Raw genomic sequence first — 26,504 nt, 5'->3', positions numbered from 1 at the left:
AAAACAGTATCTGTACTTGATCCCAACTAAGATATAATTACCCCTTATTGGGGCAGAACAATCCTATCCGAATCCCAATCTGCGCCCCGTATGGGGATACAATTCCCAACTAAAGAAGGTCCTGATTTTGTTCCTTATGTGTATGATAGTTTCGTGGGTAACTGATGCCAGACATGAGCAAATATCCCGTATGTCTGGGTTCTGTTCTAGTAGATTGTGTTATCAATGCATCTGGCGCACTGGGCAGGGAAGAGGGTGTGGCTATTAGTGCCAAATCCATCATTAGACACAGCTTCTGCCATGTAAATTAACATTCGGTAATCACATTGCAAAAATGATGCAAATTTAATATAATAACAGTCTTTTGATTAAAATAAAAGAGAATCACGTTGGCTACCAAGTATGTTTATTTATATGGGAAACCCAGAAGCGGCGGATTATATAATTTCATTGTTGGTGCAGCGGCAGTGGGCCGGGCAGTCGTCCTGGAGTTCTGGGTATTTGCTGCACGAATACTTCGTAGTTAACTCCTGGCAGTTGTCGTAATTAATGGGATGTGGGCAGTAGTTGGCTGTAAGGAAAAAAAAGTCAAATTAAATAATTCAAACCAAATAATATTCTGTATAGCCGGATACACAGTCTCACAGTTATCTGTACAGGAAATAATGGTTCCAGTAAGGGAAGGGAGAGTTCCCTGTATAACTCAGCCTGCAGCCTTGTGCCTTTATATGGGGGGCACAGAACCCCTCAGTGACTGCTAATATCCTTATCATTTACAGTAGGGGGTACATTATCCCTTATAATACATGAGTGATACTCAGAGTTCCCTGTATAACTCAGCCTGCAGCCTTGTGCCTTTATATGGGCACAGAACCCCTCAGTGACTGCTAATATCCTTATCATTTACAGTAGGGGGTACATTATCCCTTATAATACATGAGTGATACTCAGAGTTCCCTGTATAACTCAGCCTGCAGCCTTGTGCCTTTATATGGGCACAGAACCCCTCAGTGACTGCTAATATCCTTATCATTTACAGTAGGGGGTACATTATCCCTTATAATACATGAGTGATACTCAGAGTTCCCTGTATAACTCAGCCTGCAGCCTTGTGCCTTTATATGGGCACAGAACCCCTCAGTGACAGCTAATATCCTTATCATTTAAAGTAGGGGGTACATTAATAAAATATCACATGATCCCATAATGTTACTTACTGCATACGCCATTTTCACATGACTTTGGGCAGTCTCCACATGTCGGACCGATTTTGTATGGGGTAAACTGTTTCCCTTCAATATTTCCCCTAAAACAATATATTGGTTAGATAAATAACTTACTGTATAATCTGCAGTTTCTTTTCTTTTTAGTGAAGGGGACTGAAGGTTTAGTTACCCTTTATTCAGGCAGTGCCCCAAGATTTTGACCAGATAAACGTGTTCCTAATTTACAGTTAAAAAGGGTGAAGTCTACACGTGTTATATTGTGTTTTAATCATCTATTTACTCACATATCCTCAATTATCAATACTTAAGGAATTGAAATAACTGATTTTTGGAACATAAATGAACTGGGAAGCCTATTTGACTTTTGAATGAATTTTATTGATTCTTATAAATTTTAGCTGATCATATTTATCATTTGAATATTGAATAAACCCAATAGGGCTGTTCTGCCCCAATAAGGGGTAATTATATCTTAGTTGGGATCAAGTACAGGTACTGTTTTATTATTACAGAGAAAAGGGAATCATTTAACCATTAAATAAACCCAATAGGGCTGTTCTGCCCCAATAAGGGGTAATTATATCTTAGTTGGGATCAAGTACAGGTACTGTTTTATTATTACAGAGAAAAGGGAATCATTTAACCATGAAATAAACCCAATAGGGCTGTTCTGCCCCCAATAAGGGGTAATTATATCTTAGTTGGTATCAAGTACAGGTACTGTTTTATTATTACAGAGAAAAGGGAATCATTTAACCATTAAATAAACCCAATAGGGCTGTTCTGCCCCAATAAGGGGTAATTATATCTTAGTTGGTATCAAGTACAGGTACTGTTTTATTATTACAGAGAAAAGGGAATCATTTAACCATTAAATAAACCCAATAGGGCTGTTCTGCCCCCAATAAGGGGTAATTATATCTTAGTTGGGATCAAGTACAGGTACTGTTTTATTATTACAGAGAAAAGGGAATCATTTAACCATGAAATAAACCCAATAGGGCTGTTCTGCCCCCAATAAGGGGTAATTATATCTTAGTTGGTATCAAGTACAGGTACTGTTTTATTATTACAGAGAAAAGGGAATCATTTAACCATTAAATAAACCCAATAGGGCTGTTCTGCCCCAATAAGGGGTAATTATATCTTAGTTGGTATCAAGTACAGGTACTGTTTTATTATTACAGAGAAAAGGGAATCATTTAACCATTAAATAAACCCAATAGGGCTGTTCTGCCCCCAATAAGGGGTAATTATATCTTAGTTGGGATCAAGTACAGGTACTGTTTTATTATTACAGAGAAAAGGGAATCATTTAACCATTAAATAAACCCAATAGGGCTGTTCTGCCCCCAATAAGGGGTAATTATATCTTAGTTGGTATCAAGTACAGGTACTGTTTTATTATTACAGAGAAAAGGGAATCATTTAACCATTAAATAAACCCAATAGGGCTGTTCTGCCCCCAATAAGGGGTAATTATATCTTAGTTGGGATCAAGTACAGGTACTGTTTTATTATTACAGAGAAAAGGGAATCATTTAACCATGAAATAAACCCAATAGGGCTGTTCTGCCCCCAATAAGGGGTAATTATATCTTAGTTGGGATCAAGTACAGGTACTGTTTTATTATTACAGAGAAAAGGGAATCATTTAACCATGAAATAAACCCAATAGGGCTGTTCTGCCCCAATAAGGGGTAATTATATCTTAGTTGGGATCAAGTACAGGTACTGTTTTATTATTACAGAGAAAAGGGAATCATTTAACCATTAAATAAACCCAATAGGGCTGTTCTGCCCCAATAAGGGGTAATTATATCTTAGTTGGGATCAAGTACAGGTACTGTTTTATTATTACAGAGAAAAGGGAATCATTTAACCATTAAATAAACCCAATAGGACTGATTTATTTAATGGTTAAATGATTTTTTAGTAGACATAAGGCATGGAGATCCAAATTGAGGAAAGATCCCTTATCCAGAAAGCCCCGGGTCCCGAGCATTTTGGATAATAGGTCCTATACCTGTACTAAGGGCTGAAAAAAGGTGTAGCTATTGCACCAGTTCCCTACACAAGGAAAGGAGAGTAACGCCAATAGACTTACGCCGGGCAGTAGTGACAAACGTAGTAATATCTGTATTCGGCATTAGGACATTCAAATTCATAGCAACCCACCATGCGGGAATTGTACCACGCCCCCTGCAAGGGTTAAATGGGATAAATCATTCATCAACTGACAATACCATATCCATTGAAAACTGGAGCCCAAGCGTAAGGCTATGGGGAGGGACCACAAGCTGGGGATAGGGTAACCCTACAGTACGGGACTTACCTGGGTATAATGTCCTATAAGTGCGCCAAAGGTTTTTGGTCCTTTTCCAAAATCGAAATCCTTAATTTCATCGAACCACGCTGTAACGGCTGCCTCCCAAGTGGTGCTATAAGACGCCATGAAGAGATTTTGCCCACACGAAAAATCTAAAATGTAAGTAAATAATAAAGGGGCTGAGAGCTGGGGGCATATAAGCACCAGGCATGGAAATCCCTAACCTGCATTAAAGGAGAACTAAAGCCTAACTATAGAAGTAGGGCAGAAACATTGTACATTATGTTTTGGGCTCCTGTACCAGCCCAAGGCACCCACAGGCCTTTAGCAGGGAAGATCTGTGCCCCCAAAGGTGCCCCAGTAGCCCCCCATCTTCTTTTCTGCTGATTCCCTGATTGCTGGCACTTACCTGAGCTTAGGGGCCCACTCACACTATCCTGTATATATAGAATATAAATGTCACACTATCCTGTATATATAGAATATAAATGTCACACTATCCTGTATATATAGAATATAAATGTCTCACTATCCTGTATATATAGAATATAAATGTCTCACTATCCTTTATATACAGAATATAAATGGCACACTATACTGTATATATAGAATATAAATGTCTCACTATCCTTTATATACAGAATATAAATGGCACACTATACTGTATATATAAAATATAAATGTCACACTATCCTGTATATATAGAATATAAATGGCACACTATACTGTATATATAGAATATAAATGTCACACTATCCTGTATATATAGAATATAAATGTCACACTATCCTGTATATATAGAATATAAATGTCACACTATCCTGTATATATAGAATATAAATGTCCCAATATCCTGTATATATAGAATATAAATGTCACACTATCCTGTATATATAGAATATAAATGTCACACTATCCTGTATATATAGAATATAAATGTCACACTATCCTGTATATATAGAATATAAATGTCACACTATCCTGTATATATAGAATATAAATGTCACACTATCCTGTATATATAGAATATAAATGTCCCAATATCCTGTATATATAGAATATAAATGTCACACTATCCTGTATATATAGAATATAAATGTCTCACTATCCTGTATATATAGAATAAAAATGTCCCACTATCCTGTATATATAGAATATAAATGGCACACTATCCTGTATATATAGAATATAAATGTCACACTATCCTGTATATATAGAATATAAATGTCCCAATATCCTGTATATATAGAATATAAATGTCTCACTATCCTGTATATATAGAATATAAATGTCCCACTATCCTGTATATATAGAATATAAATGGCACACTATCCTGTATATATAGAATATAAATGTCACACTGTACTGTATATATAGAATATAAATGTCACACTATACTGTATATATAGAATATAAATGTCACACTGTACTGTATATATAGAATATAAATGGCACACTATCCTGTATATATAGAATATAAATGGCACACTATCCTGTATATATAGAATATAAATGTCACACTATACTGTATATATAGAATATAAATGTCACACTGTACTGTATATATAGAATATAAATGTCACACTATACTGTATATATAGAATATAAATGGCACACTATACTGTATATATAGAATATAAATGGCACACAATCCTGTATATATAGAATATAAATGGCACACAATCCTGTATATATAGAATATAAATGGCACACTATCCTGTATATATAGAATATAAATGTCCCAATATCCTGTATATATAGAATATAAATGTCTCACTATCCTGTATATATAGAATATAAATGTCACACTATCCTGTATATATAGAATATACAGTAAATGTAACACTATCCTGTATATATAGAATATAAATGGCACACAATCCTGTATATATAGAATATAAATGGCACACTATCCTGTATATATAGAATATAAATGTCACATTATACTGTATATATAGAATATAAATGTCACACTATCCTGTATATATAGAATATACAGTAAATGTCACACTATCCTGTATATATAGAATATAAATGTCACACTATACTGTATATATAGAATATAAATGTCCCACTATCCTGTATTTATAGAATATAAATGGCACACTATCCTGTATATATAGAATATAAATGGCACACTATACTGTATATATAGAATATAAATGGCACACTATCCTGTATATATAGAATATAAATGTCACACTATACTGTATATATAGAATATAAATGTCACACTATACTGTATATATAGCATATAAATGTCACACTATACTGTATATATAGAATATAAATGTAACACTATCCTGTATATATAGAATATAAATGTCACACTATCCTGTATATATAGAATATAAATGTCACACTATACTGTATATATAGAATATAAATGTCACACTATCCTGTATATATAGAATATAAATGTCACACTATCCTGTATATATAGAATATAAATGTCACACTATACTGTATATATAGAATATAAATGTCACACTATCCTGTATATACAGAATATAAATGGCACACTATACTGTATATATAGAATATAAATGTCACACTATCCTGTATATATAGAATATAAATGGCACACTATCCTGTATATATAGAATATAAATGTCACACTATCCTGTATATATAGAGTATAAATGGCACACTATCCTGTATATATAGAATATAAATGTCACACTATCCTGTATATATAGAGTATAAATGTCACACTATCCTGTATATATAGAATATAAATGTCACACTATCCTGTATATATAGAGTATAAATGTCACACTATCCTGTATATATAGAATATAAATGTCTCACTATCCTGTATATATAGAGTATAAATGGCACACTATCCTGTATATATAGAATATAAATGTCACACTATCCTGTATATATAGAGTATAAATGGCACACTATCCTGTATATATAGAATATAAATGTCACACTATCCTGTATATATAGAGTATAAATGGCACACTATCCTGTATATATAGAATATAAATGTCACACTATCCTGTATATATAGAATATAAATGGCACACTATCCTGTATATATAGAGTATAAATGTCACACTATCCTGTATATATAGAATATAAATGTCTCACTATCCTGTATATATAGAGTATAAATGGCACACTATCCTGTATATATAGAATATAAATGTCACACTATCCTGTATATATAGAATATAAATGGCACACTATCCTGTATATATAGAGTATAAATGTCACACTATCCTGTATATATAGAATATAAATGTCTCACTATCCTGTATATATAGAGTATAAATGGCACACTATCCTGTATATATAGAATATAAATGTCACACTATCCTGTATATACAGAATATAAATGGCACACTATACTGTATATATAGAATATAAATGTCACACTATCCTGTATATATAGAATATAAATGTCACACTATCCTGTATATATAGAATATAAATGGCACACTATCCTGTATATATATAGAGTATAAATGTCACACTATACTGTATATATAGAATATAAATGTCACACTATCCTGTATATATAGAATATAAATGGCACACTATCCTGTATATATAGAATATAAATGTCACACTATCCTGTATATATAGAATATAAATGTCACACTATACTGTATATATAGAATATAAATGTCACACTATCCTGTATATATAGAATATAAATGGCACACTATCCTGTATATATATATAGAATATAAATGTCACACTATACTGTATATATAGAATATAAATGGCACACTATCCTGTATATATAGAATATAAATGGCACACTATCCTGTATATATAGAATATAAATGTCATTTTGGCATTTTTAACTAAATACCCTATTTATTTGACCATGTTTCTTTTCCCACAATGCAGCTTTTTTTTCATGGAATTTTAGCAACATTGCAAAGTGAACACTGTTGAACTGTTCATGTATTTGGTGGCAATATGGACACAACAGAATAGAAATCTGACATTACTTCTCATGTTTAACGTGTGCCCAGTTGTTTAGGCGCAAGTGTGCTGCGCCTATTAATGCTGAGCACAAAGGGAATGGGGATCATGCGCATTTATACCAGCAATCTATTCAAAACCAATCTCTAAAGGTGGCCATACACTATTAGATCTGCTCGTTTGGAGAAGTCACTGAACGAGTAGATCTTTCTCCCGATATGCCCACCTAAGGTGGCCAGTATCGGAGTAGTTTGATCATTTGGCCCTTAGGAGCCACCGGACCAAGGACTGTTTCAGCAAGCTGATGTGGCCCCTGATCCGATGAGCTGCCAAATTGGTCTGAAGGACCTGCTAAAATCTGCCCGTGTCATGGTTCCACCTCTGCCAACTTCCTTCTCTGGGCAGGGGGTGGAGATCGGTTGCCAGTGATGTCACAGGGATGGGGACATCATGGGGAGGGGCTACAATCTCGGCGAGTCCTGCCCATTTTTCATAATTTGGAAAATCGGGCAGGCAGTTTTGACATGGATAGCCCTGTCTGGGTCAAAACTGGACAGGTGGCAACTAGTGATGAGTGAATCTGTCCCTTTTCGCTTTGCCATAAAATTCACCAAACGGTGAAAAATTTGCAAAACGCATTTGTCGCCCATAGTGATGAGCGATTTTTTTCACCAGGCATGGATTCGTAGCGAATTTCCACATTTTGTCATTTGCAAATCGTTTTCGAAACTTCTGTGAAAATTTGCAGCGGAAAAATTAGTTGTGCATCAAATTGGGTGTGCTCGCTTAAAAAGTGGCGCAGTCGTGTAAAGAAGCACGTGCGACAAAAAATAGAAGTTGCCAAGAAAAAATAGACATGGGTGACAAAAAATAGACACGCAACAAATGCATTTTGCTAATTTTTTGCCATTTTGTGGCAAAGCGAAACGGGACAGATTTGCTCATCACTAGTCGCCCAAGTTTTTTTGTTGCCCGCCTTTTTTTGTCGTATGCGCTTTTTTTTTTACGCAACCGCAAACTTTTTCAATGCGACCACACCCAATTTGATTCGTGTCAAAGTTTTTTTATGCGCACCAAATTTTTCCGTGGCCAATTTTTTAAGGAAGATTAGCACAACAATTCACCAATGTCGAAATGCAAAAATTCGCTGCAAATCCAAGCCTGTCGAAAACATTCGCTTATCACTAGTGGCAACCCTATTCCATGACCAGGCGCCATTACAATGTACAATACAGAGGGACAGGCCCATCTAATTATGTGCAAACATTAAGTTACAGAACATCAGAAAATAACCTCCATTTGTTTCTCTTTCGGGGCCACAATACAGTCACTTTGATCCCCCTCTTTGAATTTCTCTAATTGAAATTAGTAGTGATGAGCGAATCTGTTCCGTTTCATTTCGCCGAAAAATTCGCGAATCTTTCATCAAGATCCGCGAAACGGTGAAAATGTTGTGCGGCAAAAAAAATTGTCGCCTGCGGCTATTATTTTGTCACACGGCTATTCTTTTGTCGCCCGCAGCTATTATTTTGTTGCACGGCTATTCTTTTGTCGCCCGCGACTATTCTTTTGACGCCCGCGGCTATTATTTTGTCGCACGGCTATTCTTTTGTTGCACGCGACTATTCTTTTGTCGCCCGCAGCTATTATTTTGTCACGCAGCTATTATTTTGTCGCACGGCTATTCTTTTGTCGGCCGCGACTATTCTGTTGTCGCCCGCGGCTATTATTTTGTCGCCCACGGCTATTATTTTGTCGCCCGCGGCTATTCTTTTGTCGCACGGCTATTCTTTTTTGACGTCGGTGACAATATTTGGACGTGCGGCGAATTTTTTCGCGGCAAATTTTTTTATCCGTTTACGAAACAATCCGCTAATGGCAAAACACGGAAATTCACCGTGAATCCATGCCTGCCAAAACATTTTGCTCATCACTAACCATTCGCTCACTCTGTATTCCCCCGAGCATCTTCTCAATTGGAAGGAACTCCAAAAGTCACTACCCCCTTGGTTCATGTTACAGATAAAAGAGATCTGGTAACAATAAGGGAAGGGCTGGTTGCTGTGTCGGTATCTGCATAGAAACCTGGCACTGATTGTGATTTGTTCAGGTCTGAACAGAAGACTAATTTAATACATAAATAATCCAGCATTAGTATCAGGGATCAGAGAAGGGCTTGGCTAGAGGACATGTTGCTTCTTGAGTCCGTGTATAATAATCCCTGAATTAATATGTATATCGATGACACAATACTTATGCTTTTTTGTACATTCTCTTTGCCACTGTGTAATTATATACATTATCTTTCCCTTCATAAATGTCATTCATTTTAATAAGCGGCAGTTCATTTAAGCTGGAAGTGTGCAAAATAATGACAGATTTGTGCCCATTTTTTGAACTTTGCACCGTGCCTTCCACCGGGCTCATTTACCTCTGTAAGTGCAGCGAGGAAATGACAATTTTGGGCGCAGTTGAAATGGAGGTTGCAAGGGGGCAATGCGCTTGGAGCAATTGGGCTGCACCTACAGCAACTATGTCCGATTCGCCAAAATGTGCAATAGTGCTTGATTCAGAAGAAAAGGAAGGGAGGACTGAGTGGCACCGAGTGCATTTTGACATAGGTACCTTAAAAGGAGAAGGAAAGTCATTTTGGCATTTACTTGCCAATTGATTAGCCACATTAGTGCAAGCTACAACCCTATATTTAATCTTTAGAAAGCTTTACCATACCTGAGAAAACAGCCCTAGAAGCTCCCTCTGTTTGTTTAAGATTAATGATGAGCGAATTGTTTCGCCAGGCAAGGATTTGCAATGAATTTCCGCATTGCGCCCTTGGCAAATTGTTTCGCAAAACCTCAGTGAAAATTTGCCGCGGTTGTTGCACGTCAAAAAGGGGTGTGGTTGCGTCAAATTGGGTGCGGTTGCATACAAATTGGGCGTAGTCACGTAAAAAAAAAAGGCACGGTCACGTCCAAAAAGCGCGGACGACAAAAAAGGGCGACAAAAAATAGACATGGGTGGGCAACAAAAAAAATAGTCCATCAAATGCATTTCGCAAATTTTCCGCCATTTTGTGAATTTTCTTACCATTATGCGATTTTTATGGCTAAGCCAAACTGGACAGATTCGCTTATCACTATTTAAGATAGCAGTTGCCATTTTAGCTTGGTCTCAGTAGCTTCCTGCTGCAGCTCTAGCTGCTGGTAGCTCAGATTACACAGAGTTGGGATGGGGAGCAGGAGAAGGTAGGGAGAGAGGGAGAAAGGAGAGAACTGCCTAGACTCTGGCCCCTGGAAGGATTTTTCTGAGAGAGGAAGATACTGATGATACTGAAGAACATGTTTACACAAATGGAGACAAGAAATCCTGTGTTTCTTTTGACAGAGGACTCAGTGCAGCGTTTCTGTGAGTGCTTATGGCTGTATTTACATAGACCTTTCTGATAAAGCTTACTTAGTATTTACCTTTCCTTCTCCTTTCATGAAAGGGATTTTCATGCACAAATGACTGTGATCCGACTGAACTGCACTTGCTGGCTTAAATGAGCCCCATAATATTTTTTGATCTTTCTAGCCTTCTAATGCTTGTAGCGCCCAGAAAGTGTTGTACGTACTAGTAATATTGCGCTGTGACGCTGGGTTATGAAACTGGTTGCAGGTTCTAGCCCATATCTCCGCTTTTTTTGCTGCTTCATCATTCCATTCCTACAAAAAGTAAAACACAAAGTGGCAAATATTTACATACCAGTATATATATTAAAGGTATGGGATCAGTTATGTGGAAACCTGTTATACAGAAAGTTCCAAATTACAGGAAGCCATCTCCCATAGACTCTATTAGAAGCAAATAGTTCTAAATTTTAAAAATGATTCCCTTTTTCTCTGTAATAATAAAACAGTACCTGTAATTGATCCCAACTAAGATATAATTACCCCTTATTGGGGGCAGAACAGTCCTATTGGGTTTATTTCATGGTTAAATGATTCCCTTTTCTCTGTAATAATAAAACAGTACCTGTACTTGATCCCAACTAAGATATAATTACCCCTTATTGGGGGCAGAACAGTCCTATTGGGTTTATTTCATGGTTAAATGATTCTCTTTTCTCTGTAATAATAAAACAGTACCTGTACTTGATCCCAACTAAGATATAATTACCCCTTATTGGGGCAGAACAGCCCTATTGGGTTTATTTAATGGTTAAATGATTCCCTTTTCTCTGTAATAATAAAACAGTACCTGTACTTGATCCCAACTAAGATATAATTACCCCTTATTGGGGCAGAACAGCCCTATTGGGTTTATTTCATGGTTAAATGATTCCCTTTTCTCTGTAATAATAAAACAGTATCTGTACTTGATCCCAACTAAGATATAATTACCCCTTATTGGGGGCAGAACAGCCCTATTGGGTTTATTTCATGGTTAAATGATTCCCTTTTCTCTGTAATAATAAAACAGTATCTGTACTTGATCCCAACTAAGATATAATTACCCCTTATTGGGGGCAGAACAGCCCTATTGGGTTTATTTAATGGTTAAATGATTCCCTTTTCTCTGTAATAATAAAACAGTACCTGTACTTGATCCCAACTAAGATATAATTACCCCTTATTGGGGCAGAACAGCCCTATTGGGTTTATTTAATGGTTAAATGATTCCCTTTTCTCTGTAATAATAAAACAGTACCTGTACTTGAAGTAGTCACCTGGATTTCAGATGGGCAATGGGAAAAGCTACCAATTTTTGCCATATTATTGCTAACAGTGTTTAATAGTTTTTCCACCCCCCCCCAGAGTTCCGTGCCTTGGAAGCCATTACCATTTTCAGCATATTCATGGCAGTCGGAGTCACGTTCCCTCTCCATCTGTTGTGTACGTCAACAATGATCTGTCTGTTGGTGGCATTGTCTGTGGATTGTGTTTCATATGGAACAATAATCTGAAAAAGGTTATGGGTTTATGTTGGTGCAGTATCTGGAATTGTGTCCAAATCTTTTGATAAACCATTGGCATTTTTAAAGATGTGCTAAATGATTGGACATAATTAAGCATTCAAACTAATAACCAACCATCCCAGACTAGTGTTAGCCTCTCATGTGAGACCAAGTCTGTGGCTGAACTACAAAAGGAGGGATAAATAATGTGAGATAAACTAGGGGAGGAGCTAAAAGTGAAAACAGACCTAAAGGTAAAAGCAAAATTGAAAGGAGTAAAAACAACAGAAAAGGAAAAAACAGAACAGAAAGCAGCAAAAAGGGAGGTTTATTCTTTGACACTCTAAAACTCAACCTAGTCACATTTTATTCTTGAACCAACAAATGTATTTGTAGCTGTAATATTGGTGTGTAGGCGCCATCTCGGTGCATTGTGCCTGAGTCTGAGCTTTCAGCCAGCGCTACACATTAGAACTGCTTTCAGCTAACCTATTGTTTCTCCTACTCCCATGTAACTGGAGGAGTCCCAAGCCGGACTTGGATTTCTTACTATTGAGTGCTATTCTGATACCTACTGGGAGCTGCTATCTTGCTCCCTTCCCATTGTTCTGCTGATCGGCTGCTGGGGGTGAGGGGGGGGGGGGGATATCACACCAACTTGCAGCACAGCAGTAAAGTGTGAGTGAAGTTTATCAGAGCACAGGTCACATGGCTGTAGCACCCTGGGAAATGAAGAATATGGCTAGCCCCATGCGAAAAACAGATTACAATGCAGGATTCTGCTGGAGAAGCTCTATTAACTGATGGGTTTTGTAACAAACATGTTTTCCCATTATCCCTTTAACCTCCCAAACATCTATTTGGTTAAACTGGTGAACAGAGGAAGAGGAACCAGAACCCTTGCTTGCAACTTGGACTTGTAGAATCATAGAAGGTGAAGTGATTCAGACTGAGTAGGAGACATGGGCTGGGGGTTGCAGAAGAAGACAACAACCAATTTCACAGAAGACTAGTTTCCATCATGTCCAAAGGGCAACAGTAAGAAGATATTCTCAAGAAGTCGGGGAATTTAATATGAAATAGAATTGTGGATGAAGATACAGAAGTCCCCTCAGATTCTACAGACTGGGGAGATCCTTACTGATCAGGGTAGTCTTCTGCTGCCATAATAACAAGGATTCCATTTGTGAGTCTACCGCCCCAAAAAAATGTTGGGAAGGGGGTTATGTAACTACAAATTCTATAAATGACATTGTATTGTATGTTTGTTACATACCGGCACGGCTCCATACTGCGAGAAGAACAAGATACAGAGGACAACGAGCGGCATCATTGTCCCTGGAACAACAGGTTTGGTTACTGGATATATTTCCTTGTACTGTACATGCCCATCCTATCGGGCAAGATGTTTATACAATGTCATAATGGAGGAAAAGAAGTAAAGAGATCAAGAGACATTTTTGCCCCACCCTCTAGTATAGTAAATCTCAGCCCTCTTGGGGGAAAATCCTACAACTTAACTTTTATTAAATAATGATTAAATATTAATGATAGTATGTCCAATCAATTCAGTTTCTGGCAGGCAGGTGTCACTTATTTGTGCCGAAAGTGTTAACTTCCATAATAAGGGGAGGGGAATGGGGTGCTAATGGGCAGGGGGAGAATACAATGGGCCGGGGAGGATAATATGAATACACGTGACCCACAATTGTAGTGTTTGAACCATTTTGAGACGCAATATTGAATTCTTCTATTGGTATCTAGGGAAGTAGCGAACCCGCGCAAAAATGTTCGCGAACCCGTTCGCGAACTTTCGCCAAAACTCGTGAATATTCGCGAACTTTGCGAACCCCATAGACTTCAATGGGAAGGCGAACTTTAAAACCTAGAAAAGCCATTTCTGGCCAGAAAACTGATTTTAAAGTTGTTTAAAGGGTGCCACCACCTGGACAGTGGCATGCAGGAGGGGGATCAAGGGCAAAAACTTCTCTGAAAAATACTTGTAAAAAAAACGCCAAAAAAAAGCGCCAAAAAAAAACCGCAAAAAATAACGCAAAAAAAAAAAAACGCAAAAAAAATAACGCCAAAAAAAAAAACGCAAGCTATTCCTATGTATATGCATAGGCGATAAAACGAAGCGAAAAAACGCGGCGGAAAAACCAAGGCGAAAAAACGCGGCGAACATCAGCAAAAGTCCGCGAAAAACCGATGTTCGCGCGAATTAGTTCGCCAGCGAACAGTTCGCTACATCTCTATTGGTATCCCTCACCCCTGTGGTATAATGCTGAATAAGCATTTTGAAAGTGACTGGTTGGTGGTTTTAAATAAATTGGACATACAGGGGGTCATTTATAAAGACTGGGCAAAATAGCACCTGGACAGTAACCTATGGCAACCAATCAGGTATTAGCTGTTACTGTTCAACCTGCAGCTGGATGAAAAAGGTTAATCACTGATTGGTTGCTATCAGGTTACCGTCCAGGTGCAAATTTTCCCAGTCTTTATAAATGAACCCCAGTATTTTTAATTTTCTGCCAAATCACTTTACTTCTTTTCCCCTATTATGACATTTTTGATCATTCACACCCCCTAATACTCATTAGATTTCTGGGTGCTGCTGCTCTCTAATTACTTTGGTTGTTATGTTTATACAAAGAGCTGCTTTTTACTGGGATTCCATCAATATGAGCAAAGGATATGGTAAAATCTAAATTCCCTAAACAAAATATATTTAATATCCCCTTTAAAAATGCATACATATAGTATTCTATAGTACACTATGCCTTGAGTACCATTGAACTCTGAGTATTAATGCAATTAGTTGTATTTTATTACATGCTGAAAGGGCTACCAAACTTCTTAAATGTATTTTTGTATCTGCCAGCACAAAGTCCAGTATTCTCCATATAACGCCCAGTGTACGTGGCTTTATGGGATTGTGCACCTTTAAATTAACTTTAATATGAGAGACTGCTGTTCCGAGACAATTTGCAATTGGTCTTCATTTTTTATTATTTGCAAATTTTGAGTTATTTAGCTTTTTGCTCAGCAGCTCCCCAGTTTGGAATTTCAGCAGCAAACTGGTTGCTAGGGTCCAATTCAATCTAGCAACCAGGCATTGGTTTGAAAGAGAGACAAGGATATAAATAGAGGAGGGTCTAGATAGAAAGATAAGTAATAAAAAGTAACTATAACAATAAAATGATTATTTTTATTTATAGTTTATTTGGCTGCTGGGGTCAGTGACCCCCATTTGGAAGCTGGAAAGAGTTAGAAGAAGTCAGAAAGAAATAACATAAAAACTTTAACTAATAAAAAATGAAGACCAATTGAAAACTTGCTAATGATAGGCCATTCTATAACATACTAAAAGTTAACCTGAAGGTGAACAACCCCTGTATAAGTATCAACACATAATATATATATAAAATATCTCCATTATCAGTTTTATATATTGGTTACTATCAGTCCCCCCTGCTGAAGTGCACCCTATGGGCACAATAATATGTTTAGTAATTGCAACTTCTTTTTTAGAATGACATTTTGAATATATCTGCCAAAAAATTCAACTCATTTCTGCATCATATTTTTCTTTAGAATTCCCAAATAACCAGAGCAGCTTCAGCCTATCAGATTCTAAGGATACCCAGATATGTAGAAAGGCAATGGAGGACTTACCTGTAGGTCGGAGGGGAGCGTTTGTTGCTCTGGGCATTGTCTCTCTGGCGATGTGAAGCTGATAGGAGAGAAGGTTGTATTTATAGGGATGTCTCGTACCTCCTATTGGCTGCTATGGTTCCTATAGAGGCGCTATCGCCATATCACTAAGTGCTTCATGCCAAGTTCATGGAAGGCGTTTGAGGGCAGGGAATGTGCACACTCTGCAGAATGAATATGCATTGTCTGAATGTGCCAGGAATAATTGTATTACACTAATTACTACTTTTGTTTGGTTGATTATCTGTAGGGATCAGGGTGTGTGAAAGTCTTCTCACTTTGTTCCTGTGTTGGGTTGAGTTCAAAGGGAAATTATATGTTATGGGACACCTTGATCCTATGTAGCATTACATAAACACTTTCATAAATAGTAATAACAATGACATAGATAAGGTCATGACTTCTGGGTTGTGAATTCCCCACTCTAGTGTACCCTAGGAATGGCAACAGTTATACTGTAAAGCAGTGATCCCCAACCACTAGGGCAACATTTCACTCCCCAACCCCTTGGATGTTGCTCTAAGTGCCCCCAAACCAGGTAGTTATTTTTGTATTCCTGACTTGGGGGCAAGTTTTGGTTGTATAAAAACAAGATTTCCTACCAAATAAAGCCCCTGTAAGCTGATAGGGTGCATAGAGGCCCCTAATAGCCAATCACAGCCCTTATTTGGCTCCTCCATGAACTTTTATGGTGCTTGTTTTGCTCCCCAAGTCTTTTTACATTTGGCTGTGGCTCACGAGTAAGAAAGGTTGGGGATCCCTTGTGTAAAGTGACACATGGACTGGAGAACTAAGTGCATTAGTCTGTTTGTTGGTTTGTTAAACATAATGCACACTGTCCATTATCTCTACTATATCTCTCCATGCTGGGCCACAAGAACATTGTCTACTGTTACTGAGCCACCATATACCACATCAGTCCATCCTTCTCATCACCCAACCAATATAAAGTCACCCTTACAATTACTCCCAATGTGTCGGTGAAAGAATCTGTCCTTCTTTGCCCTACCATGCCCAAAAAGCCCTATATACAGTAACCTTACTTACTGGAAATGGTAGTCCATATCCAAATATTTCTTGATCTCAACATAACTGCTGCTTTGCTGCCCTTTACCATCTTCTTAATCCAAACAGTAAAGCTGGCCATACACTTTAAGATCCATTCATTTGGTGAAGTCACCAAACAAGGGGATCTTTTCCCCTTTGGGTGATATTGGACTAATCCAATCATTTGGTCCTAGGGATCTTCACTAGATATCAGTTGGGTAGGCCTGTTGGAGAAGGTCTGAAGGGCCTGAATTGGCAGCTTAATTATGCCATGTATGGTCATTGGCCACCTTAAGAGAAAGGCAATGAGGAGATGGATTGTCACTTTGAAAAGCCAGTGGCATCTTTCTCCTAAGGTGGCCAATGGCCATACATGGGCAGAGTTAAGGCTTACCCAACTGATATCTAGTGAAGATCCCTTTTTCTCCTGGTCTTGTTAGTCTCAACTTTCCAGTATTTTCCATTACCCCCAGAATGCCAGTTGGTGGGCACTGAAGATAGTGCTCGTCCTAAAGACTTAGGAGTAAAGTTACCATCATATAATAGTACAATATACAGACATCACTAATCATATACATAGGTTGTGGATGTTGATCATGGCTTGGAGCCAATGCTATTTGCTTATATCTTCCCACTCAGCGATGGCAACCAATGGGCTTGACCCAAAACCTTGCCTAACGTTGAGAAGCAAATAAAAATACCTGTTCAGTCAGTGCAGTCAGTCGTAAATTTCTTGTCAATGTTTTGGCACCCGTAGGAAAGGCCTACTGTATGTAAATACACATTTCTTTTGTGTTGGGAAGGAGGTAGGTGCCGATGGATGGTTCCGGTATATGTTTATGCGAATAGCGGGTAGATAATAACTTTACATTTACTGGAACCGTTTACTGAACATAGTCCTTGGCTTAAACATGGTTGACTTCTGCTGAAGGTTCCTGAGATCCCACCTTCACCAAAGGTCCACTGTGAGTTTCCTCCTGAATTTTTGTGCCATGATTCGTGCACATGTATTAGCTGCCCGGTATTTGTCTATACATTGTATGAACTCCATAGCAACAAGAACTTCCAGAATTCAACTCACTTTACTTTATCGCTGTAAACAATGCCCCGGGTGATTACTATTGGAGCCGAAATAAGAGTTTCATCACAACACTTAACATTAACAGTCTTTTGAAAAATACTATGCCTTTTAAAAGGGGTGGTTCACCTTGAATTTCACTTTTAGTTTGGTATAGAATTACTAATTCTAAGCAACTTAAACTTCATTATTTATTTCTTATAGTTTTTTAATTATTTCTTCAAACTCTTTGTAGCTTTCAAATGGGGGTCACTGACCCCGGCAGCCAAAAACTATTGCTCTGTGAGGCTACAATTTTATTGTTATTTTTCTATTCACTCCCACTTCTATTCATATATCTGTATCTCACTCAAACTACTCCCTAGTTACTAAGGTAATTTGGACCCTAGCAACCAGATAGCTGTTATAACTCAAAACTGAAGAGTTGCTGAACAATTATTGAAATAATTAAAAAAAAAACTACATAATAATAAAAAATGAAGACCAATTGCAAGTTGTCTCAGAATATTACTCTCTACATCATATGAGTTAACTCAAAGGTGAACATTGTGTCTTTCTAATCGAAGTCACCTTCATTTTGATCAATTGTTGCATAATGAGCCCCGCCTTAGAGAATTACAATACACCTGCAATATTTCAGCTTGACAAGCAAAAAGGCCCCACAGAGAGAACCTGACAAGTTGGTTTTGGTTCCAGAGACATTATTCAATGTGCTGTGCTTACAGCCGGGATCCCCAAGCTTTTTCACTTGTGAGCCACATTCAGATGTAAAAGGTGTTGTTGAGCCACAGAAGCATTAAAACATTTCTTTGAGGGTGCCAAATAAGGGCTGTGATTGGCTATTGGGTAGCCCCAGGGGGACTGCTGGCCTGCAGGAGGCTCTGCTTGGGTTAAAACTGTGTCTCTGGGCTTCCAAAACTTGTCTCCAAGCCAGAAATGTAGAAATGGCACCTACTTTGGGGCCCCTGAGAGCAACATCAAAGGGGTTGGTGAGCAACATGTTGCCCTGAGCCACTGGTTGGAGCTCACTGGCTTAGATGATGATGACTAGGGTCCAGTAGGGAAGAACCTCAGGTATAAGTGGAAGCCCAATAGATGGACATCCTTGAGGACAATGTTTCCTCAAACAAGACAGTCTTATATATAAATGCTGTATAATTTCTGAAACATGATTAGTATTAGTGGTTGTATATATAGTTAATGTATGTGAGTGTATAGATAGGTAAGTATAGGGTGTGTGTGCTGGGTTTACTTGGAAGGGTTGAACTTGATGGACTCTGGACTTTTTTCAACCCTATGTAACTATGTAACTATGATCACTAACCTTATAAACCTGCCTGCTAAACCAAGTCACGAATCCTTGTGAATAGCTCTCACTTTTGTCTGTGAGTTGCCAACCCAATTGGAATGTGAGCTCTGTAGGCACTTCATTTCTCTTGTTAACACTTAATGGTTTTGTTGTAATGTTATTCATTTTATTTTCTGTCTTCCAGTTACTGCCTTGGTCGCCCAACCTGCCTGATTCATCTGCTATTTGTTGAACGTTCGGCACTGGATGTAGAGTATAAGAAGCACTATGCAATTAAAACATACAAGACAAGCAGTTTATTACTTATAAGGACCCTGGACAGAAGTTGAAGAGCACTAAGGGGCACAATAGCGCAGGGAAGGGTAAAGGTCCCCATACACCTTCAGATCCGCTCGCTTGGCGATGTAGCCAAGTGAGTGGATCTTCTCTCGATATCCCCCACCTATGGGTGGGTGATATCGGGAGAGTCCAGGCTAATTTGGTCATTTGGCACTGGGGCCAAATGATCAAATTATAACGAAGGGTATAGGCAAAGTCGGTTCGGGGACCGCATCAACGAGTCGATGCGGTTCCCAATCCAACTAGATTTTTTAACCTGCCCGATCGATATCTGGCCGATTTCAGGCCAGATACTGGTCAGGCAGGCCCGTCGGCTAGAATCAGCCCATGTATGGGCACTACCGACGGGCATTAAGTTGTATGGGCACCTTAAGTACAGGGGCCTGTTAGTGTATGGGCAACTTAAGTACAGGGCCCTATTGTGGCCTGTGTCTGAATGATATGCAAGTTAAGGCTGATAGACGGTGCCTAATGAATACTGTGCTGCCAAATGCAGGCAGTGCTGTATTCATAAGGATGGCTGCAGGTCTCTGTGCTCCCAAGTGGAGGTTGGAAGGCTGGATGCAAAGTGCAAAAACATGGCGGATTGAGTCTGTTCTTTGCACTTTGCACCCTGCCTTCCAGGTCATAAATGACCTCTAAATCCAAATTAAATTCAGTCATGTCAAGTGTATAAAGATTAAACCCCCCTGATTTATAGTCTGTATATAGGAAATTTCTGGAAACAACCATAAATACGATAGAACAGGGCTTCCCAGTGGGATTAAACACAAGACACTTGCAATCATAACAAAAACCAAAGCAAAGGGCTCAGTATCTCAGCTCTGTGATTGGCACTGGCTGTGCCCAACTGGTTCATTCAGCAGCACCAAGTGTGATTTATTGATTGTCTCGCCCACTAATTACCTTTTTATTGCAATACATCATATCATCCGCTGAAGCAATTAGACAGCAAAATCTGTGCAAAGTGCCAACTATTGTTTTCAATTAAAATGCTAATTAATAAATGGTGTGCCTTACTTTTCTGCCTTTTTCCAGCTTGTAGTTTAAAATGCTATCTGGTTGTCGGTGGTGGGGGTCACTGACCCCGGCAGCAAAAAATCTGTCACTGAGGCTACAGTTGTGTTGTTTATATGAACTTTTAGTAGTTCTAATTCAGGGTCGGACTGGGCCGCTGGGACACCGGGAAAAAACCCAGTGGGCCCCCGGCCCTAGTGACGGCCCAGACCCGACCCTTGCCGACGCCCCCCCCCGGCCGACCGTTCAGGTGGGGGACCCTGCGGGTGGTTAGGGGGGGCTCAGCAGGGGGTTAGGGGGGCTCTGCGGGGGGTTATGGGCTGCGGGGGACGCGACCTGCAGGGCCCCTGCAACCCCCAATCCAACCCTGTTCTAATTATTACAATAAATGTAAGTTATATTACAGCATATTGATTGGTGCTCAGCCCGCAGTCCTAGATTCTTAATAGGCTAAACAGGTCTCTTGGGGGAACTGAGACTTGCATTTTAAAGGGCAACTTCACCTTCATTGGCAAAATTGTAGTAACACATAAAACAAGATCCTTGAGACCCCCAGAAATGTGTTCAAACTTGACATAACCTGCCAAATGGGTTTTGGTATCTAAGGGGGTGTGGTCATAAAAATGGGCGTGGTCGGTATTCGCTCTAATCTTTCACAGAGGATTCAGGGTCCAGCCAGACCCTAAAATAATGGGTTCGGTGCATCTCTATTTATAAACGCTGGGTAAATTTGTACCTGGGAAGCAACCAATCAGTGTTCAACCTGCAGCTGGCTGCAATAATCTAAGCACTGATTGGTTGCTATGGGTTACCGTGAGGTGCAAATTTGTCCAAAGTTTATAAATGAGCCCCCGTTTCTCTTTAATATTCCCTTTTTTGATTATACTATAAATACCCATTTCCTTTGCCCATAATTAAGTCCCTCTAGGGCACAAAATGCGTAAGGTCTTATGGAGATGCTTTATGTTTTAATGTAGCTTTTTTTTTTAACTTTTTTACTTTGTGACCCCTGTGGAAATCCCTGAGTGCCTGAATGCCCACACCTGCTGCTGTTTTATACCCTATTATGTCTTCCTTTCCCTTTGATTATGGCCACATACATGTACAATTGGAGGCCCATTTATCATCACTTTCCACTATAATGGTCTTATATGCAGAAAAAGGCATGAAAACTGCAACTTTTTTGTATTGTCGCACACGTCAACATTAAAAACACCCAAAAACTTCTAAAACCATGAAGCAAAGATCTTCCAGTTGAAGAACGGACAGTTCCCATTGATTCTACATGATCTCAGCTTTTATACAGGTCACGGGACTCTGAGGTGACTTCTAATATCCTCATATTTTACAACAGGGGGTACTTTATTTATTATCATATACAAGTTTTAGTGAGTCATGTGACAGGAATTACATCACTAAGCTCCGATTATAACTGATGACATCACTAAGCACTGTTTATATGGATATAATTTACAGTTTGTTTCCATTGGCTACCTTTATGCCATTAAATAATGTGTGCAGTCTGTGAGAAAAACATAAGTAACATACTGCCACCTAGTGCTAAGTTTGGGAACTCTGAAGAAATAATTCTATCTATTATCTATCTATCTTTCTATCTATCTATCTATCTATCTATCTATCTATCTATCATCTTTCTATTTATCTAGCTATCATCTATCTATCTATCTATCTATCATCTATCTATCTATCTATTTATCTATCTATCTATCTATCTATCTATCTATCATCTATCTATCTATCTATCATCTATCTATCTATCTATCTATCTATCATCTATCTATCTATCTATCTATCTATCTATCTATCATCTATCTATCTATCTATCTATCTATCTATCATCTATCTATCTATCTATCTATCTATCTATCATCTATCTATCTATCTATCATCTATCTATCTATCATCTATCTATCTATCATCTATCTATCTATCTATCTATCTATCATCTATCTATCTATCTATCTATCTATCTATCATCTATCTATCTATCTATCTATCATCTATCTATCTATCTATCTATCTATCATCTATCTATCTATCTATCTATCATCTATCTATCTATCTGTCTATCATCTATCTATCTATCTATCTATCTATCTATCTATCTATCTATCTATCATCTATCTATCTATCTATCTATCATCTATCTATCTATCTATCTATCTATCATCTATCTATCATCTACCTATATCTATCTATCTATCTATCTATCTATCTATCTATCTATCATCTATCTATCTATCTATCTACCTATCTATCTATCTATCATCTATCTATCTATCATCTATCTATCTATCATCTATCTATCTATCTATCTATCTATCTATCTATCATCTATCTATCTATCTATCTATCTATCTATCTATCTATCATCTATCATCATCCATCTTTTTATCTATCTATCTATCTATCTATCTATCTATCTATCTATCTATCTATTATCTATCTATCTATCTATCTATCTATCATCTATCTATCTATCTATCTTTTATACAGGTCACGGAACTCTGAGGTGACTTCTAATATCCTCATATTTTACAACAGGGGGTACTTTATTTATTATCATATACAAGTTTTAGTGAGTCATGTGACAGGAATTACATCACTAAGCTCCGATTAAAACTGATGACTTCACTAAGCACTGTTTATATGGATATAATTTACAGTTTGTTTCCATAGGGAAATGACCAAACTGTATGTCATGTATCTATAATCTTCATATAAGCTTAGGGGGGACCTGGACAAAATGGTGGACCTCAAAGGGCGGCAATTGCACTAGGGGCAGTAACACAAGGTGACACTTCAAGGGTCCGGTCCCAGTATTTCTATTTTAAACATATGTCCCTATGATAAGGAATGAAAGTGCAAAGAGCAGCACTAATCAAATGCCCCAGATCTCCCTGTGTGACCCCCGGGGTCTGGCTATTTCTTTTTGATCTTAACAAACCACTGATTCATTAGATGGATGGATTACAAGGAGATTAAGGGAACTAACATGATTTATTTACACCTTTTGGCTAATTGCAAAGAGATTAAGATCTTTTATTTGTTTATTGCCTTCCCGTGAATCCTATAAAGCAGAGATAATGTAAATGAATGTTGGATTTGTTTGTGCCGTAGTAGCTGTGCGGCTGTGCCCCGTGGTGTATTTATACTGGCGCTACAGGATGGCACAGAGCCCAGGCAATATTGTGCCGTATTACAGGAGATAATATCCGATCACAGTTCGATGAAACCAAATGGAAATAGGCCAATAATATTTATATGGATAAAATATGATTTGTGATAATGACATTTTGATTGTACGGGGTTTCCTAGGGGGCAGGGGAGGGGCTACCTATGTGCCTCCCCCACCAACCCTCCTGGATATTCAAACAAGTAATTGCAAGTCTCTGTGCTTCAAAATGGACGGATACAAAAGCATGCTCGTGGCCTTTTTTTATTAGTTTTTTTAACAGTGGTTTAGCCTAATAATATAACATTTGGAATATTTAGAAATGTAAGTATGTATTGGCTACATTTATGCCATTAAATAATGTGTGCAGTCTGTGAGAAAAACATAAGTAACATACTGCCACCTAGTGCTAAGTTTGGGAACTCTGAAGAAATTATTCTAAATCTATTATCTATCTATCTTTCTATCTATCTATCTATCTATCTATCTATCTATCTATCATCTATCTATTTATCTAGCTATCATCTATCTATATCTATCTATCATCTATCATCTATCTATCTATCTATCTATCTATCTATCATCTATCTATCATCTATCTATCATCTATCTATCTATCTATCTATCCATCTATATATCTATCTATCATCTATCTATCATCTATCTATCTATCTATCATCTATCTATCTATCTATCTATCTATCTATCTATCTATCTATCTATCTATCATCTATCTATCTATCTATCTATCTATCTATCTATCATCTATCTATCATCTATCTATCTATCATCTATCTATCATCTTTCTATTTATCTAGCTATCATCTATCTATCTATCATCTATCATCTATCTATCTATCATCTATCTATCTATCTATCATCTATCTATCATCTATCTATCATCTATCTATCTATCTATCTATCTATCTATCTATCTATATATCTATCTATCATCTATCTATCATCTATCTATCTATCTATCTATCTATCTATCATCTATCATCTATCTATCTATCATCTATCTATCTATCTATCATCTATCTATCATCTATCTATCATCTATCTATATATCTATCTATCATCTATCTATCATCTATCTATCTATCTATCTATCTATCTATCTATCTATCTATCTATCTATCTATCATCTATCATCATCCATCTTTTTATCTATCTATCTATCTATCTATCTATCTATCTATCTATCTATCTATCTATCATCTATCTATCTATCTACCATCTATCTATCATCTATCTATTTATCTAGCTATCATCTATCTATATCTATCTATCTATCTATCTATCTATCTATCATCTATCATCATCCATCTTTTTATCTATCTATCTATCTATCTATCTATCTATCTATCTATCTATCATCTATCTATCTATCTATCTATCGTCTATCTATCCTTCTGTCTATCTATATGTCTGTCATTAATAGGCAGGCATTGATACAATCTTAGAGCTGTCCTATATCATAAATAATTATAAAGCCTTCTATTGGTAGCCTCCCCTGCTTTTTCCCTGTCTGTGTTTCAGGTATATCTGACAATCTACAGTATACATGAAGCCATTGGACCGAGCAAGAATCATCTCTAATAAATGTATCTCATGATTTTTTATGTAAAAGCTTAATTAAAGTCTATGGGGAGAGTCAGACTTGGATTAGGAGACACATTTTTCCATCTGTAGGACCCTGAGTAAAAGGAGAATCACCAGTTCTTGCAATCACTATTCCCTAATAATTCTGCCTCTGTTCCATATCCATCAGTACAGGTATGGGATCCATTATCCACAAACCCATTATTCAAAAAGTTTGGGTAGGTCATTTCCCATAGAGTCCAAACTTGTTTTGCCTTGACACAGACCTGCAAACCCACCTGGATTTTTTTTCAAAAATCTTTGAACCAATTACTGGGGCATAACTGGGGCATAACAGGCTTCTTTTATGGTTGGCACCCACAGAGCCTTGGTGCCAGTCTACAGCAACCAATCAACAATCAATGCTGACTGGCCGACTGCAGAAGGCTCTATTTGGCAGCCCACGTGGTCTTCAAGCCTTCAAAATGTCTCCAAGCCAAAATTCAAAAATAAGCACCTACTATATGGCCACTGGGAGCAACATCCAAGGGGTTGGTGAGAAACACGTTGCTCCCGAGCCACTGGTTGGGGGTCACTGCTCTAACCAGACCAAGGTCATCATCAACATATAATGATATGAAGATGAGAAGAAGATGTAGAAGAACAAAGCCTTCACTGTCAGGTACAAAGTCATTCTTACCTGTAGGGTGGAGGCAACTTGGCTGCTAGTTGTCTGGTGAGGTGAAGGCTGTATAAAGAAACTGCCTGTGAGTATCATATT

General features: G+C 37.8%; 1 protein-coding gene across 1 annotated transcript; it reads right to left on the bottom strand.

Moving 5' to 3' along the window:
* Positions 1-389: 389 nt before the first annotated feature.
* Positions 390-26,504, bottom strand: LOC101732829 (serotriflin). Its single transcript, XM_018094085.2, has 9 exons — positions 26,424-26,504; positions 16,115-16,172; positions 13,713-13,774; positions 12,322-12,441; positions 11,114-11,204; positions 3,562-3,707; positions 3,334-3,428; positions 1,218-1,306; positions 390-571 (listed from the first exon to the last, which is right to left on the bottom strand). The coding sequence occupies exons 1-9, from the start codon at positions 26,499-26,501 to the stop codon at positions 438-440; spliced, it is 873 nt and encodes a 290-aa protein (XP_017949574.2). The 5' UTR covers positions 26,502-26,504; the 3' UTR covers positions 390-437.

The sequence above is a fragment of the Xenopus tropicalis genome, chromosome 5, assembly GCF_000004195.4.
Source record: "Xenopus tropicalis strain Nigerian chromosome 5, UCB_Xtro_10.0, whole genome shotgun sequence".
Taxonomy (NCBI): Eukaryota; Metazoa; Chordata; class Amphibia; order Anura; family Pipidae; genus Xenopus; species Xenopus tropicalis.
This window is presented reverse-complemented; position numbering and strand designations above follow the sequence as displayed.